The sequence below is a fragment of the Artemia franciscana genome, chromosome 4 (genome assembly GCF_032884065.1).
Source record: "Artemia franciscana chromosome 4, ASM3288406v1, whole genome shotgun sequence".
In the NCBI taxonomy this organism is placed as follows: Eukaryota; Metazoa; Arthropoda; class Branchiopoda; order Anostraca; family Artemiidae; genus Artemia; species Artemia franciscana.
The window spans coordinates 16778122-16795854 of NC_088866.1; the positions used below are offsets into that span (position 1 = coordinate 16778122).

Consider the following 17733-nt stretch of genomic DNA (forward strand, 5'->3'; position numbering starts at 1 on the left):
GCCGATGTAGCAAGGGTTGGGCCAGCTTCATTATCAATTACACCATTTTCCACCTTCGCTCTGTATACAGACGTGGTGGCTATGGCCTCTCTTGTGCCTTGGACAAAGTCTTGATTAGCCCCCTCATGTCTCCCACAAAATTTTCATTTGTTAACGAAATTATTTTCAATTATTAATTAATAGATAATTTATTTTTTAGTTTATGATTTAGTTTATTTAATTATTATTAATTAACTAATAATTCATTAATTATTTTATTTAATTAACTGGATCTTTTAATTAACTTTATTTTATAAAAACAAAATTAAAAAAATTTACAAGTTACTACAACCATTAGATTATTTATTTATCCCTAATATCTCTGAGCCCGGGGCAAGAGCCCCTCCCCCTCCTTACAGCGCATCTGTATACAGAATAAAATATGTTTAATGGTTTTCAGATTGAGGGTCGGTTTAAGAGGCTCACAAGCTGTTACAATATAAAGGTTCAATCTACGATTGTTAAAATATATTGACTGACTTATCAGGGGTTCCCGTGAGAATTTGACAATGTACCAAGATTCGCATGTGAAAAATCAAAAAAAAAAGAAATATCACCGTCTTGATTTTGATTTGTTGGGTATTTTGTGACTACCTGGTCAATCACACCTGTGAATTTGATTAAATTAGGGTATACCGTACTCCTTTAGATCGTCTAAAACTTTTGAAGAATTGCTTTGGAAAGTACATATAAAATTTGCAAGTTTAGGATTTCGGCCTGCCTCCAAACTTTTCTAACAGGCTTTGAATAACAGCAAAATTATATACAGCAAATTCCCACTTCCTGAATTCTTGTTTTGTTTTTGGTACTAAAATTTGATTCATGTTCTGACAAAAAAATTAAATGGTAATAGATGTACTTAACATGTCTCTGAGGATAAGGATCAATGTATATACTTCTCCCAAAAGTCCAAGTTCGCGACTGAAATCCCAAAGAGTGGCAGTCCTGTGGCTGTCTGAAATTGTAACTTCTGTATATTTAGGACTATTCAAAGGTATTTAGAGGAATATCAACCAATTAGAATGACAAAGCATCGGTACTTTGAAAGCCTTCAAACCTTTTAGACAAATTTACGTTAGTGTGTCTTTGAATCTTGAAAACCATAGCCGCCAACTTCATTATCGTTTCATTTTTAGGTGAATCGGGATCAGGAAAAACTGATGCAAATTCATTATCGTTTCGTTTTTAGGTGAATCGGGATCAGGAAAAACTGAAGCAACTTCATTATCGTTTCATTTTTAGGTGAATTGGGATCAGAAGAAACTGAAGCAACTTCATTATCGTTTCTTTTTAGGTGAATCGGGATCAGGAAAAACTGAAGCAAGTAAAAAGATTTTGCAATTTATTGCTGCCATTAGTCACAACCAAAAAATTGTGGGGTCGGTAAAGGAGAAATTGTTACAGAGCAATCCCGTCTTAGAAGCATTTGGTAATGCAAAGACCAATAGGAACAATAATTCATCAAGATTTGGGAAATATATGGACACTGAATTTAGTTCTATTGTAAGTACCATAAAATATTCACATATACAGCTGAAACATCAGATTGTAATGATGGTGAGCTTTACCAAGCGCTAATTTGAGCCAATCAGATATTTCATCGAATTTTCCGATTGATTGAAAAATTCTATGAAATATCCTGATTGGCTTAAATTAGCGAAGTATTAGTAACATCTCACTGCGAATGACTCACTTTTAGTCCAAATTATTATGGAGTAATTAATAGTTAAACATTAAAAACTATAATAATTTACCGTTTGATGTTAGCAAGGCAACGGTGCTAGACCTGTGAAAGACAATTTATGTTAAAAAAATACCTTTTAGCAGAAACTTAAATAGATAGATACTTGTCCTTCGGTAATTTTATCAGCAAGAAATATCGGTTTTGGCAAATCAGAATATTGGTATTGGATTAAATAATATCCATGACGGCATTTAGTTTACTTAATGAATCTAATTTTTTTCTTCTGTTCGGTTCCATTTTTTTCTTTTTGGTTTGTGATGTTTTAACTTTTCTCTTTTGATTTATTGCTTAATTGAATCGTGTCTCTACCCCCTCCTTTGCAGGCTTGAGAACATTTTGGGGTATTAGTATCATTTGTTCATTGCATGCTTAATTAATTATGAGTAAATCATTTTTTCACGCAAAATGGCCTAATTCTTGGAATAGATAAACGGTTGAAAAGCGAAAAAGAAGAAGAACGAAGTAATACAAATTCGAATCAGCAAAATATGAAAGGGTAGATATTAGAAAATGGGTTTAAAGAAGAATAAATCAGATTAAGTGTGTCTTATGTGTTTTTAGCCAACTATCACGGGCAGTATTGGTGGGATAAACTACTCCAAAAAGCAAGGCCGTATCCAGGATTTTTTTTCGAAGGGGGTGTTACCATATGATTTTTTTCGGAAGGGGGGGGGGGTTACACACAGAAAAAAACGCACTAAAAACTGTCTATATTAATTTTGCTACGTTTTTACGAGTCGGGAAAAAATTCGGAGGGGGGTCAAATTCCCTAACCCTTCCCCCTGGATACGGCCTTGCTATTTGATGATACAACACTTAAGCAGGATTGCCTACACTACTTCGTAGTGTGTAAATAAAGAAGTATAAATACAAATTATAAATATAAACATTTTACTAAATTGTATTAAAAATATTATAAATATACAATATAATAAAAATACAATTTATGATTCAAAGGATTAAGCTTTAATTCTTTCAAAATTAATTCATTTCAATTTTAATTCATTTATTCTTTTAAAATTTAGCCATCAAGATTCAGTAATTATAAACATGTTAGTTCTCATGTAATTTCTCCGAATTTCAGTCGTCGATTAATACTTATGTGTATTATATATGTGCATATGAACACAATCTCTCCGTATATATAGGGGAAATGGTATTGTCTGGCGGTTTTGCAAGTTGGAGATCTTAAGGATATACACCTAAGGTTTTATATTCTTCAGTAGATAAAATTTCCAGGACTTCATATTGGAGATATGAAGGGGCATTTTTCTTCGGCTGGCTAAACCTACTTTAACCCATCTCCCTCCAAGTGCCGCTTTAGATCCCCCCTTAAATTTCGAAAAATATCTTATACTTCCGTTGAAATACATTGAAAAAAGAATGCAAAACTGTATCCCATCTTAGATTTTACAAAACACATCTTATTATTTCTTAATTTAAAATATATGCATAAAAAAACAAACCTTGCCCCCCTTCTCACTCCACATTTCCGCGAATTTGCGCCGCAGCAAATAGTGAGGGGAAATAATGGGTGAGTTAACCCTTATTCGTCTACAAGCAAAAACAAGAGCTAAGAGCTGGTATGGCACTTGTGACGAGGTCGGAAGAGCCAAGAGCTCATGTGGCATGAGCTGTAGCAAAATTTTAAGAATCGATAGATTGATTTAAAAGGAAAATCAGAGGCTTAATGCCGGTCGGGATTAAAACTAAGAGCTCTGAGTCACAAGGTCCTTCTAAATTTCAAAATCCATGAATATCCGATCACCCACTTGGAATTTAAAAATACCTCAATTTTTCTAATTTTTCCTCCCCCTTGAGCCCCCCAGATGGTCGAATCGGGGAAAATGACTTTATCAAGTCAATTTGTGCAGCTCCCTGACACACATACCAATTTTCATCGTCCTAGCACGTCCAGAAGCACCAAACTCGCCAAAGCACTGAATCCCACCCCCTAACTCCCCCAAAGAGAGCGGATCTGTTCTGGTTATGTCAATTACGTATCTAGGACTTGTGATTAGTTTTCCCACCAAGATTCACCCGATCCCTCGGCTCTAAGCGCTTTCCAAGATTTTAGGCTCCCCCCAACTCCCCCTAATGTCACCGGATACAGTCGTGATTTAAAATAAGAGCTCTGAGACACGATGTCCTTCGAAACATTAAATTTCAATAAGATCCGATCACTCCTTCATAAGTTACAAATACCTCATTTTTTTATTTTTTTCAGAATTAACCCTCCCCCCAACTCCCCCAAAGAGAGCGGATCCGTTCCGGTTATTTCAATCACGTATCTAGGACTTGTGCATATTTTCCCCACCAAGTTTCATCCCGATCCCTCCACTCTAAGCGTTTCCCAAGATTTGAGGTTTCCCCACCCCAACTCCCCCCAATGTCATCTGATCCGATCGGGATTTAAAATAAGAGCTCTGAGACACGATATACTTCCCAACATCAAATTTCATTAAGATCCGATCACCCGTCGTAAGTTAAAAATATCTCCCTTTTTCTAATTTTTCCGATTTAACCGTCCCCCCACTTCCCTCAATTCTAATTTAGTCTGGTCTGGTTCCTGATACGCCTGCCAAATTTCATCGTCCTTGCTTACCTGGAAGTGCCTAAAGTAGCAAAACCGGGACAGACAGACCGACAGAATTTGCGATCGCTATATGTCACTTGGTTAATACCAAGTGCCATAAAAAAGAACATTAGCCTTATTCAACAGCATCATGCTGTTATTTACAAAAACTTCAGAACATATATTAACTGTACATTGTTTGCTCTTACTTTAGATTTGTCTAAAAACAAAACAAAAACCTTTGCAAAAACAGGCACAATGAGTAGATTTGTGCTCTTTTATTTAAACTGAAGAATACGAGGGGGGGGAATTAGGTTGTCTACATGCCTGCGGTTTTAAAGCAGATCAGCGTAAAACTTGAATTTATTTTTCACTGAGAATTGATACAACCAGATCAAGGCCGTATCCAGGATTTTTTTTTTTTTTGGGGGGGGGGGGTAAAAAACGGTAAAATTCTAGTTAATTGACTTCTTGCTATCTTGGAAACAGTTTAGGTTAGGAAAATGAAAATTTCAGGGATGGGTCTACAGGCTAAAGTATGTCCCGGGAAGGTATTTTAAAGTACCCACCTCCACTCCTTCTCCCTCTAGAGGGCCCTGAAATTTGCCTACATGACAGGTAGACCTATTGAAATTTCGACAAAACAACATTTTACCTTAATTTTCAGTTACTAGTTGCTTTTTCTCTGTCTTTGATTCTGAAAATGCAATTCCTGTTATTTGAGTAGAATTTTGAGCCATATCAATGTTTTTTTCAAAATTTAGGAAATATATTTGCATATATTTAAAACCTTATAAAATGGAATTAAGCAAAGTTATGAAGCTGAAAACAATTTTGTTGTACTTTAATTAAGCAGAAGATCTATTTTGCAAGGTTTCACTTTTATAACACACATATTTTTAAAGGTCATCAAAGGTCAGGGACCTCTATAGGGAGAAGGAGTGGAGGTAGCTACTTCAAAATACCTTCCCGGGACATACTTTAGTCTGTAGCTTCATCCCTGAAAGTTTAAGTTTCCTAACCTAAACCCTTTCTGAGATAGCAAGAAGTCAATTAACTAGAATTTTACCAAAAAAACTTTTAAAAATGGTTCAAAGATTTGTTTATATGCATTTTATTACGTTTTACGAGTCAGACAAACAGTTTGAGGGGCTAAAGCCCCTGAGACCTCTGGATACGGTCTTGATCCATTTGTTTCTTTTTTTGTGTATTGTTCTTGTTAAGGCCCCTTTTTACAGTCTACTCGCTATGCCGACAGGAGAAGAAAAATGTTTGGCCCACTTTGATGTTTCATCAGTTGACCCAAACTACTTTTATTTATCAAAATGCCTATTTTTCGTCTTAGGTTTGTATGCCTCAGTAAACATGCCCAATATATTGCTATCTGGCTTGGTAAAACAAATTTGGGCCTATTTTGGGCATCACCAATCAGTGTTTTTTTTTTCAAACAGCTTTTGTGTTCTAGGTCCTTAGGCAATGTTTTTAAGTTTTATAATGAACAATCTAGTTGAACACTGTTCAACTAGGCAATGACGATCAGGACAAAGCATTGACAGCGGACTTCTGATTGACTTTATTGACATGTGTGACTATAGTGTGGCCCCCAGAATTATATTGGCTTTTTCACTTTAGGGAGAGCCCGTTGGTGGACATATATTAAACTACCTTCTGGAAAAATCACGGGTTGTATACCAAGCAAAAGGCGAGCGCAACTTTCACATCTTTTACCAGCTGTTGGCAGGTGCGGATGATGCATTACTGGCGAATTTACAGCTGACTAGAGATCCGTCAAATTATTTTTATACAAAACAGGTAACTTAATTAGTGAAACTAATCTGTCACTTATGCGGGAAGTATTGTTATGAAAAACGAATATCTAAAATTATACCACCATAGATTTACTATATTCCACCCTCTCTTGACATTAGATTACAATATTGATTAAAATAGGTGACTTTCTGCAATCAGAAAACAGATGTGCTCTGGGATTCAATTTTTATCTACCCTGTTCCTATAGAAAAAAAATGCCGTTGTCAACGAGAAGTTTAGAAGGATGTTAATTTTAACTTCTACTCTGTCTTGACACTCTATTTCAATTCTATATTAACATATTCAATATCAATTAATAGGTTTAGCGGATTGTAATCAATTCCAATTAATTTTGTAAATCCAATTCCTCCAATCTATGCCATATGATCACTTCAAGGAACTAAGTTGGGTTCGCACACAAGACTGTATCCAGGGAGGGGGTTTTGGGGTTTCAACCTCTCCTCCTCGGATTTATGTCCAACTCGTAAAACAGTACAAAAATGCATTTGAAGAGATTTTCGATTTATTTCGAAAAGTTCTTTTTGTATCTCCCTCCCAAAAAAGCACCCCCATACGAACACCTTGGATATGCCCTCATTCGCACAGCCAGGTCGTTTTCCTTGCCATTTCCTTGAATTTTCAATTTCTTTGATGACTTACAGATTTTCAAATGAAAGATAGGCATAGGTATAGGTTTGTTCAACCGGATCAAACATATTTGATACAAAGGATCTTGACGAAGCAATATATTTATTACCATTGTATTTTACATGCTTGGTATACTATACGAATAACTTGGTTTTTCACTACTGAATATTGGCCTAGATTTTCCTAGCAGGTACGCCAGCATTCAAAAGTTAAACGTATGCTATTGCTATTTTTTTTATCCTACCAATAGATACATAAAACATTAATTAAAGCGGAAAAAATTAAATGTTACGAAGTCTGGTGACCGCTATCATAAAGCTGAAGTCATACATAAATATATCTTACAATGCCAAATGAGATAATATGTAAAAACTGATTTTTATGACGCTTAAGATTAATTAGGATAAAAGATAAGAAGCTAATTACCCAAATCTGAATTACAGTGAATGAGATAGAAGAACTAGATAAAATAGGAAAATAAGGGAGCTTGGAATATGGAGAGAGGGATGGGTGTTGGGGCAAGATAATTTTATTCATCTTTGTAGAATGATTTCAGAAGTCTCTAAAAAAATTAGAAGTTTAATACCAAAAGTATATAAAATCGGAGGGAGGGGGGTTCAGATATTTGTTTCTTTATATTATAATCTTTCTATCCTGTGAGGTATTGTTAGATATATCATGTTTTTGGCGAATGAAATTTTTACATTAATTATAAAAGAAAAAGGAAATTTAGAATACATTTTCGAAACAACCAATCAACAGGACATGCCATTGTTTCACTAAAGGATTGAATTTCGCCTCAAAAGCCGGATTATTTTTATTTCAAAACGAAAAAATGTCCTCATGTGAATAGACCAGAATTGAAAATTCATGTAGCGGCTGGCGAAATTTCATTTGAAATAATTTAAAGCTTCGCCCTGGAAGGATATACTAATGAATGTATAATAATATACTGTTGGTATTCTTTTTTAGATCATTTTTCTTCAAATAGGATGTTTTTAGATTTCAGAATTTCATTTAAAACTCAAAATTTATTTAGAATTTCAAATTTTCTACCTAGAAGCCTATTTAAAATTTATTTAGAATTTGGATTTACATTTTTATTTTAATACTAAGACTTGCTATTCTTTTAAGACAGGTCTTGAAAAGAATCTTTTTTTCTACACATTTTCAAGCAATATTCTAAAGAATTTTGGTTTTAATCCGAAATGTTAGCCGGTATTCCCATACCGACGCGGCTTGGTCATTTTTGTTTTGCAAATTCTCCTTTTCTATCAGAAAGCTGACTAAGTTACAAAACCAGAGGTTTCTTTCTACTGTCGCCGTGTTGTAACAAAAACAAAACGAAAAAAGGTCTATGTTTTAAACTCCTGTCAAGACAAATTTTTGGTAAAAAATGTTTTAATATAACAATTTACCTTAACAACTATAGAATACGTCTTATTTTGTTAGAGTTAGGTAGCTCGTTTGGCAGAGATTTGCCTAGGACTTTAATTTGAAGAGCGTGAGGTCTGGACGACTGAATGATAAAAAAGAGTAACGTATACTCATTATAGAATCAAAATTTATTTTTCCTTGCAGTTTTGAGGGGCTGGATAAACTCTAAAACAACCCTTTATAGCAGCCTCAATCTAAACGTCAATCTAATGCCTCCTGAAATTACCCTTGTTTCCTCATATTTTCCTAAAAAAAATTTATGTGGTACTGGTACAGGTGTAATGTACTGGTGTTATTTGGTTGGTGTTATGTTATGCATGGTGTTATGTTATGTGGTTAGTACTGTGTAGGTACTGGTGTTATGTGTTACTTTTACTGGTGTAAAGGATTCATCTAACTTTGAAACCGTGAACGACAATTTTATTTGAAACTTTCTCCATACCCTGTCTTTCCAGGCCAAATTTTTAACGGAATTTTCACTTATTAAAAAAATTCTCCATTTATTTAGATCTGGCTTTTCTTACTTTAGCCTCTGCAAAATCGGTAATTATCTCGGCCAAATTGATTGCTTGCAATTCTTTGTATCCTGTGCTGATTAACACTTAATAATTTAGTCGCTCCTCCCCCGTAGTCGATCTGAATTACGTATTTGCTTATACTTAGGCCGGCAGCCAACTGCGCCCTCTACTTTATTTTAGTAAAAATGCAATGTCAAAAGTTACAAAATGATTATACCCGTGTGATTATTTACTTTGAAAATTTGCTCTCCTAAAATTTCTGCGACCAGGGCAAGTGCCCCTCCCCCTTAAAACCACTAATTATCCCTCCCCACTCTCTCTTTCTGCTGCTTAATTTCTCTTTTCTTTTTTCAGTCATAATACAATTTTCTTCTCATTCTGGCAAATTCTCTGCTGGAGCTCTAGTGCTTCAGGGGACATGGCATTAGAAACAAAACTAATAAATCAAGTGTAAGGCCAAAAACTGGTCATGTTGAACCAATTTATTAGCAGACAATAGTGCATGTATATTATGATGATAACAAATATTTTACTTTTACCTTTGGATTAAATATATTTGATCGGACTAAACAAACTTTTTTTTTGGAAATTTGCAGTATCTTTCATTTTTGAATTTGAAAATTTAATTGAAAATTTTAAATTCCAGAAAAAGGCCAGAAAAAGGAACGCAGTTAGAACTATAGAATTCATAAATTCTATTGTGCGTTTAAGCTAAAACCTGTTAATAAATAAATTGACATAAAACAGCACCAGGCAAAAATGCAAAACTATTCATACCAATTTTACAGAGAGTCACTCTTGATATGCACGTAAGGAGGGGGTCTCACAGCCCTTCCCCCATTGAAGTCTAAATTTTCTTGAATTTTTAGGCACTCTTTATTCAAACTAAAAAGTAAAATTCATCTTTTAGTTATTGGGACCCCCTTCCCCTGAAGGAAAAAACCACCTACTTGCATGGTTATACTGTTGTGTTTTTGCGCGAAAAGACAATTGTTTTGTCTTTTTCTGATGCACTTCATATGTTTTTTTTTCCTGCAGGTACATACGCCATGGTTCAACATCTGTCTATAAATATTTTAACCGAGCCGTTGAAAAGCTGCCATTAAAAAAAAACAAAAAAAAAAACTAAAAACAAAAAAAAAGGGTGTTCTACCCTGTTTTATTTTTGAAATTCTTGCGAAATTTTAAAATCAACGTTTTTTTTATAGGCTCTCTAATTTTCAACCAACCAGGGAAATGTCATAGCGCATGAACTCGCGAAAAAAGGCACAAAAAGGTGAAATGTTCTTTCGAAAATGGTGTGGAAATGCAAAAATACTCATTTTACAAATGTTTACAGGTGTATGAAGCCAGGGTTAAGCATAAGTTGAGGCGCAGCGCATTTTCGTGGCTCTATTAATTGGTTGATGGCATGCTTCAAAACCATAAATCGAATAAAACTCGAGATTTAGTGCTGGAAAGGGAGCCCAAATTCTTATTCAAAATAAGAGTATGGTAAATTTTCTTTTTGACGCTAGCTGATCCACTGTATAAAAAATTTATAGAAAAAAAAATTTACAGTCGAAATATTTCAAGATTTTGGTGGAAGACACTCTACTACTGGCCCGAACGTACTCTACTAAATAAGCTCTGTATTCTGTATCATGCTTGTTTGAATTTTTGGTACTTATGTGTTGCATAATCCACTCTCGAAAAGTGAAGTTTGGTAAATGCTAATGAAATAAAGCAAAATATGATGAAAATATAATAGTTTAGTAACAAAATTATAGAAATTACAACAAAGAATTATGGAAAGGGTGCCCCCCAGAGCGCATTACATTAAATGCATAACCTAGCCTAACCGAAATACCAACTAAATATTTAATTAAAATATAGCTACAATGTAGTTTCCCACCGAGCTGAAGCTGATCGTCTGGTACAAATTTCCGTTAAAGCCGGGTAATGTCTCATGTTCGCTGTACAAGTTCTCGAGTATGTATTATATTACACCTAAGTACTAAATTTTTCATTCAGTGGATCAGCTAGCGTCTAAAAGAAAATTTACCATCGCTATCTACAATTCAGCAACGTTGTTCGACCCAAAACTGATGCATCCTTTTCTTTCCGGGTATTTTAAATAAAAAACAAAAATGCAATTAGGGGTGAGGTGGGAGGATTTGGCGTAAATAGGTCATAATTATATCCTCAGGGGGCATACTAGCTTAAAGTCAGCTAGCCCACTTAATGTGCCAAAATTGTCCTAAGCTAGCCTTGGTCTACTTTGTGCATACTGGTTTTTAGTTTAAAATACAAGACACACACGACTTTGACATACGATTTATGATACAAGCAAGAATCTGCTCCTTTTTGAAAATCGTCTTCAAAATATTAACTTAACCTGTATTTTCAAATCTGATGTGATCTAATTTTTCTAATTCAAGTTTCGATTTTTAGGGCGAAAGTTCGAAAGTTAGACAAATTGATGATGCTGCCGATTTTAAATTGGTCAATGCAGCTATGAAGGTTATGGATCTTGAAGAAGCAGAAATTGGTGCTATATTTAGAATCATTGCAACTATTCTTCACTTAGGAAACGTCAATTTTGGGGATAACAACGGACGTGCAACTTTAGATTCTAAAAATGAAGTAAACACTATGGCAAAGGTAAGATAATTTTTCTTTTCTATTCGAGTCACTCAAAGGACAAATTTAGTTCTACCTCTAATATGTTATAGATTTTCTAGTGTCAAAGGACTTAAATGATTCTTAAGCTTCTGTATGCCTAAAGATAAAACTTACTAAAATGAGAATTGAGGTAACTTATTACCTATTTCACCATCTCTGTTAGACAGTACTTTTTGCTTTACATTGCTTACTATTCATTGCTTACCACTTGCATGTCCTTTGAAAGCTATTGTAAAATACATTAATTTTTTTATAGCAATAAACATATAACTCACTTAAAACTTGTTTTTGTAATCTTTGGTTTCATATTCGACCATCAAGGGCGATTTGGTCAGTGTTGGTCTTTTCCAGCCCCTGCAGCTCTGATCTCCCCTCGGAACTTTTAATTTTTCTTTGTCTTTCAATTATGTGCCTCATCTTTTCTCAATTTGTTTTATTGTATTTGATCTAATGAATATCGTAAATGTTGTTTAGTGGTGTCAATGTGCGCAAACATAGAGAAGATGCAAAAATACATTTTGAATATTTAGGACTGTTTTTTTTTTCTTTTTTATTCTTTCGACCATTAAAAAAGTCATTTTTCAGTAAAAATACCAAAAAATCCATTTTAAAATCTGGGAGGGGGAGAATCTTTTGGAAGGGATATACAATTTTGTCATAAGAAGTTTGTAAAAGTTTGGTTGTTTGCCAAAAATATGAGATTGTCGTGGAAACAAGAAGTTATCTAAGAGGTAAGTATCCCGCTGGGATTAAATACCGGTTGGAGGTATTTTCTAGATGTTAAACGAGATGACATAATTCGAATGGATAATGTCCGACAGCTGGAAGAATATATGGTAAAGATGGGTAACTGAATATTGGTCGCTCTGCCAATTCTCATGTTTTGGAAAACACAAGGAAAACCCGTGGAAAATCTCTTCTCTCCACCTTCCTACAGAAAGATCCTCTTCAAAATTCTAACCTTGGGAAATTCCCCCCCCCCCGAATAATTTCCCTTAACTTCCCCACGTGTAAAATTGAATCGGCAAAGAGAAAGTAAGATATATAAAAGAATCTCCCATAGGATTTTTGGCAAATTCTCCCTTCGTAAACCGACTCTGTACTTCCCAATAATAAATACTGTCCGTAAACATTGGGCAAAGTTCATGTCTTCCAGACCTTCCCTCTGGGGCTGTGGGGTTCATGTTATCCCCGAAGGCATAAGTATGGAACCTTTCATCTATATGGATAAAATGGCTATCTCGAAATTTTGATTAGACGATTTTGGGGAAAAAGGCGAGGAAAGTTGCCCTCTAATCTTTTGGTCACTTAAAAAGGGCACTAGCACTTTTAATTTCTGCTTTAATGAACCTTCTCTCAATACTCAAAGACTATTGGTTCGAAACAATCACCGCTGGGAAAACTAACAAAAAACGCTCATCCGTGATCTTTCTTTTGGCAAAAAATGCAAAATTCCACATTTTTGCAGATGGAAGCTTGATACCTCTATAGTATGGTTTTCTGATGGTGTAATTTTCATTGGGGCTCCTTGACTTTTTGGGGGTGTTTCCCCCATTTTTCGAAAATCAGGCAAATTTTCTTAGGTTCATAGATTTTGGCGGGTGTAAGCCTATTCTTTTGATGTATTTGTAGATCGTTTTTTAGAGTTTCAGTTACTAGTGAGCAGCATCGCTCCTTATTTACAGTTCGTTACCACAAACTGTTTGATAATTGATAACGTCACAACTTCTAAACCTGGAAAGCATCTCAGTGGCTGAAGCTCCAGCCAATTAAAGTTTACAGCTTAACTTAGGATTACTTGATATGAAAGATAGGAATGGACTTTATTTGATTGATGGGGACGATATTAGAGAACAAATATTTGGTAGGTAATCGATAAATAATCAGAATGGCATCCTCCACTAAATTGTATTTGTATACCCTTCTTTTTATAAAATATGTCTTAGCCAGTATTTTTATCAGGTTAGGTATTTGGAACTTTAATGCTGATTTATAAGAGAAACAATCTTTTTTGGAAATGTAAACCATTTCATAGTTTGACAAAAAAAAATAAAGGCAGCAATTGTCGAGCATCGGTTAGAAATGTTTGCTTTTTCATTTCCAGATGCTCTCAAAAACACTGCTGATTATATCCATAACTTAGAGAAAATCATGAAAATTTTATTTTCTCTGTTAGAAGTGTTTGATTCGGCCATTTAACGCTGCTGCTTAGATGCTTGAGGAACATCTTTAAAAAAGGCAATCACTAATTTGTATGTCGTTTTTGGAGGCTATCCAAAAGGACCTTGGACTAGGTACCTAGGTACCAAGGTACCTTTCTGTCATAGGCCTTGGACTACAAAGGACCTTGGACTACAATCCCCGGAGACTATCGGGGATTGTTAGACGATAGACATAGAATGGGAAAAACCTTCTTTTCTCCTATATCGTGAATGATTTGCACATCAGAACGAAAATAAAATTCACATAGCTTTTGTCCTCTGTTGGAAGATACTTGTCCATCTTGATTCTCCAAGGGTTAAGAAAGACCATACCTTGTTCTTCAAACACTTCCTAATAATGTCTTCTTACTCTATACTTCTAATATTTTTGACAAGGAGTGCTACTTTCCTTTTGAATCTCAGTTTTTGTCTCCGTCTTCAAGACCTTGACGATCTCCGTCTTAAAGATCTGTATGACAGGGAGTTGGATACCTTCTTAGCTTCCTGACCGAAATCCCATTACGCCCTGTTAGTTTGAGCAATAAAAAAAAACCATCCAAACGTTAAAATGGCAATCTTCCGCTGGCATTGATTGCGTGGAAGCCAATTATCTAAATAATGGCAGTCCTTTTTTGATCCAGCACCTCACAGTTCTGACGCAGATGATATTCCCGTAGTTCCCTCTACCTTCAACATTCTTTATTGAAAAACTAGTGTCGATTTCTATGAACGGAAAAGCTGACGCCGAATATTCCTTTTTTCTTCCCCAGCGTTGTAAACTCTCATTGTTAACTTTTCTACCTTCTTGTTTTAGATGAGCTGCAAGCAATTTGCTATGCAGCTCCATACCAATCTGGATTCGAACAAAAAATAAATAATAAAAAAAGATGTTCTCAACTGAAAATAAAGAGCGACATTAAAACTTAAAACGAAGAGAAATTATTCCTTTATTGAGTGGGGCTGCCCCATCCTTCACCCTCCGATCTTTATGCTAGAGTTTTAACTTTTGTTCTAATTCTTTAAGAACGACTGCTCACACACAACGATCATTAAATTGGAATGAGAAACATTTTTAAAGCACTAAAAAAATTATTTTTTTATTTTTAAAGTATTGAGAGGGGGGATCGGGAGGAGGCAGCCTCCCTCATATACGGAATAACTCTTGTCTCTTCTAAGTTTTAATGTCGCTCTTTGCTTTTCATTTAAGAGCTTCGTCAAAGATAGATGAATATTACAGAATTTCATTTGAGCTAGTTTAATGCCACATAATGGCAGAAAACGCAACTTCCACGTGGTAAAATCTCTTTGACCACTTCAAAAAGACACTAGAACTTTAAATTTCTGTTCGAATGAGCCCTTTCTCAACTTTCTAGGGCCATCGGTTTGATATAAACACCCCTGGGGAAGAAAAAAGTAAAACGCGTTTGCTATTTTCTTCTAGAAAAAAAGAAGAAGCAGAATGCCACATTTTGTAGATGGGAGGTTGGAACATCTACGTTAGGGGTATTTAACCGAGAATGTTTTTCGGGCTTGTAGTTTTTGATACATAACTTTAAGCTTGATGTTTTTTTTATTTGGAGTCGGCATAAAAAGTCAATTCTTTTGATTAATTAATTGTTATCATTTATTTTCAGAGTTTCAGTGACTATTAACACAAGTCACTCATTACTTGCAGTTCATTACCGCTAAAGGTATTTGCGTAGGTAGCTACCTCGAGAAAAGGAAACGTAATAAAAAAAATTCTTACTTCATAATGTGCAAAATCATCACAGTCAACACATCTTGCATACAGTCTCATTTTACTTTACCCCCAACCCCCCTAAAGTGCAAATATATAGCCTAAATTATATATTTTCCTATATGAAAATAGCGACGGAGACCACACTGCCTTTCCATAACAAACAAGCACAAAGTAGACAGTGGAAATCAATTCAATGGTTTTTTCGGCCGTAAGTCCAAGGGCCATCTTCGGCACAACACGAGAAAGACGAGACACGAGAAATATCCACTGAATTGATTTCCACTGTCTTAAAAAGAATTTCTCTATTGTTTCTACTCTGTGTTTGTTTTGATATTTTTCTATCTTAAGAAAACAATTCTTAACCATAATATGCAGGAAAATTATAATTAACACATTTTGCATGAAGGCTCGCTATACTTGGAGCTAGGAGGTGAAAGTTTAGTTCTTGCTGGACATGCTGTTAGACATGCATTCAGCTCACTTATTGACTCTACAGAAATTTTGAGACAGCCATTTGTTCAACGTAGGGCTGTCCCCTCCTCAACGTCCCGCTTTTTTCGCTAAAGTTTGACTCTTTGTCACCAATCTACTTTTTAAAAGAATAAAAAAAACTTTAGCGTAAAGAGCGAGGCGTTGCGGAGGGGACAACCCTTTCATATACGGAATAATCTGTTCGTTTTAAGTTTTAATGTCGCTCCTTACTTGCAGTTAAAAAAAAACTTATTTTTTATTTAATCAAACTTAAAACGATCAAGGATTAACATGAGTATGGCTGACAACCCCCAAATGTTTTCACTCTCCTTGCTTTCATAAATAAAAAATTATCAAAACTTTAAGGAAAAAATATCAGTATATGTAAATTAAACTGACAGTCCACGGTCATTTTTTTTTTTTTTTTTTTTTTCAGTTCAACGGATTTATCATAAGTGCGTATATAGGATATCTAAATCCTCTATTGCTTGATGAAGAAGTGGATTGTTGTAATTCCATTGGGGGATAGGAAGAACGGGCATGCATTTATTCTTTAGTCTTGTTTAATCTTTAGATATAACCAAATGTAACTACTTATAAACTTGGTTATGTCGGTAACTCCCAGGCATTCACTAGTCTTTAGCTTGGAAAATAATTGTGATAGTTAGCTGAAGCTTACAGCCAAGGGACGATCTCTCATTATACTTTCTTTAGATTTTACTCCTAAAACTTTAAAACAAAGAATACAAGGAGGTCGCATCGTTCTTTACTATGTACTCCAAACTGATATCACCTGTTATTGTGATGAATTAAGGCGTAGTTCTGTAGACTCTACCCCGCTGCGTCTGACGTCTGGGGGATTTTTTTTGGGGGGGGGGCGAAGAGTTGAAGGGACTTGAAATATTTTGTTGACGGAAGGAGTCAATTTTTTTTTGCTTTCTTCATAAAAGAGTACACACTGCGTTTTTCTTATGCCTATCTTTTGAGAGGCTCTGAGGCTCGTCACTTTAAATATCGTAATATTCTTGTTTTATTAATATCTGAAATTTGCATAAAAACTCATTTAGAAATTAGATAAGAATGTATTTAGTCGGAATTTTAAGCCACTGTTTGCTTTGATAACGAGAAAAAATCCATCCGAGGTACATCATGCTGTTGAATAGGAACACATTTCGCAATAAGATTAATGCTATCACCGGCATGCTTTTCTGAATCCAATGTGGAGAAGGTGTTTTTTTTTGTCGTAGTAATTTGAAAAGTCGCTTTCCCAATAAAAATTTTTTCTAGAAAATATTTTCAAGCTGAGATTCTTGAATAAAATATTTTACTCCACATTGTTGCCCACACCTCTCACATTTGCGTAACGATTAAGAAAGCCTTAATATACTTGGAGATGAAATTGAAGACAAGGAAAAACAAAATTTCTATTTGTGTATATTCTATACACCTCTTTACATATTTCGTATCATCGTGAAAAGAAAATTCTTTTGATATATTAATTGCACAACCACAGGTTGTCCTTTCCGGCCAACCGTCTAGGGCTAGACGGAAAGCAAGTTGTCCGCGGTTGAGGCGGGAGGATGTTATAAAGAAACATTTAAAGGGAATGGGAACTTCCTGGTAGGAAGTAAAGAGACAGGCCTTGAACAGATTGGGATAGAGGAGGAGCGTGCGTAGCTGTGTTGGCCTCTGGTGGCTTGGTGCTGCGGTGAGTTGTTAGTAGTAGTATTAAAATTCTATGTTTAAACTTTCGGTTACTTTAGACTCTTTTCGCTCTTTACTCACAGTTCTTTACCTTGAACTCTTTGTTTTGGAAGGAAAAATCACATTAGCGATACTGTTTTGATATAATTTCTCCATGTTTTGCTTCAGATTTCTTCATGCTA

The 17733-nt window shown here is 35.0% G+C and overlaps 1 protein-coding gene and 1 long non-coding RNA gene across 4 annotated transcripts in view; one reads left to right on the forward strand and one right to left on the reverse strand.

Moving 5' to 3' along the window:
* LOC136026062 (unconventional myosin IC-like) overlaps positions 1–17733 on the forward strand; it is a 137024-nt gene that overhangs the window by 51923 nt on the left and 67368 nt on the right. For all 3 annotated transcript variants that reach the window (XM_065702248.1, XM_065702249.1, XM_065702250.1), the window contains exons 5-7: positions 1334–1542; positions 5991–6170; positions 11204–11413. In XM_065702248.1, the coding sequence (XP_065558320.1) occupies positions 1334–1542; positions 5991–6170; positions 11204–11413 (599 nt within the window). The remainder of the gene's footprint in view (positions 1–1333; positions 1543–5990; positions 6171–11203; positions 11414–17733) is intronic.
* LOC136026073 (uncharacterized) overlaps positions 1–17733 on the reverse strand; it is an 88287-nt gene that overhangs the window by 38236 nt on the left and 32318 nt on the right. The gene's annotated exons all lie outside the window — the stretch shown is intronic.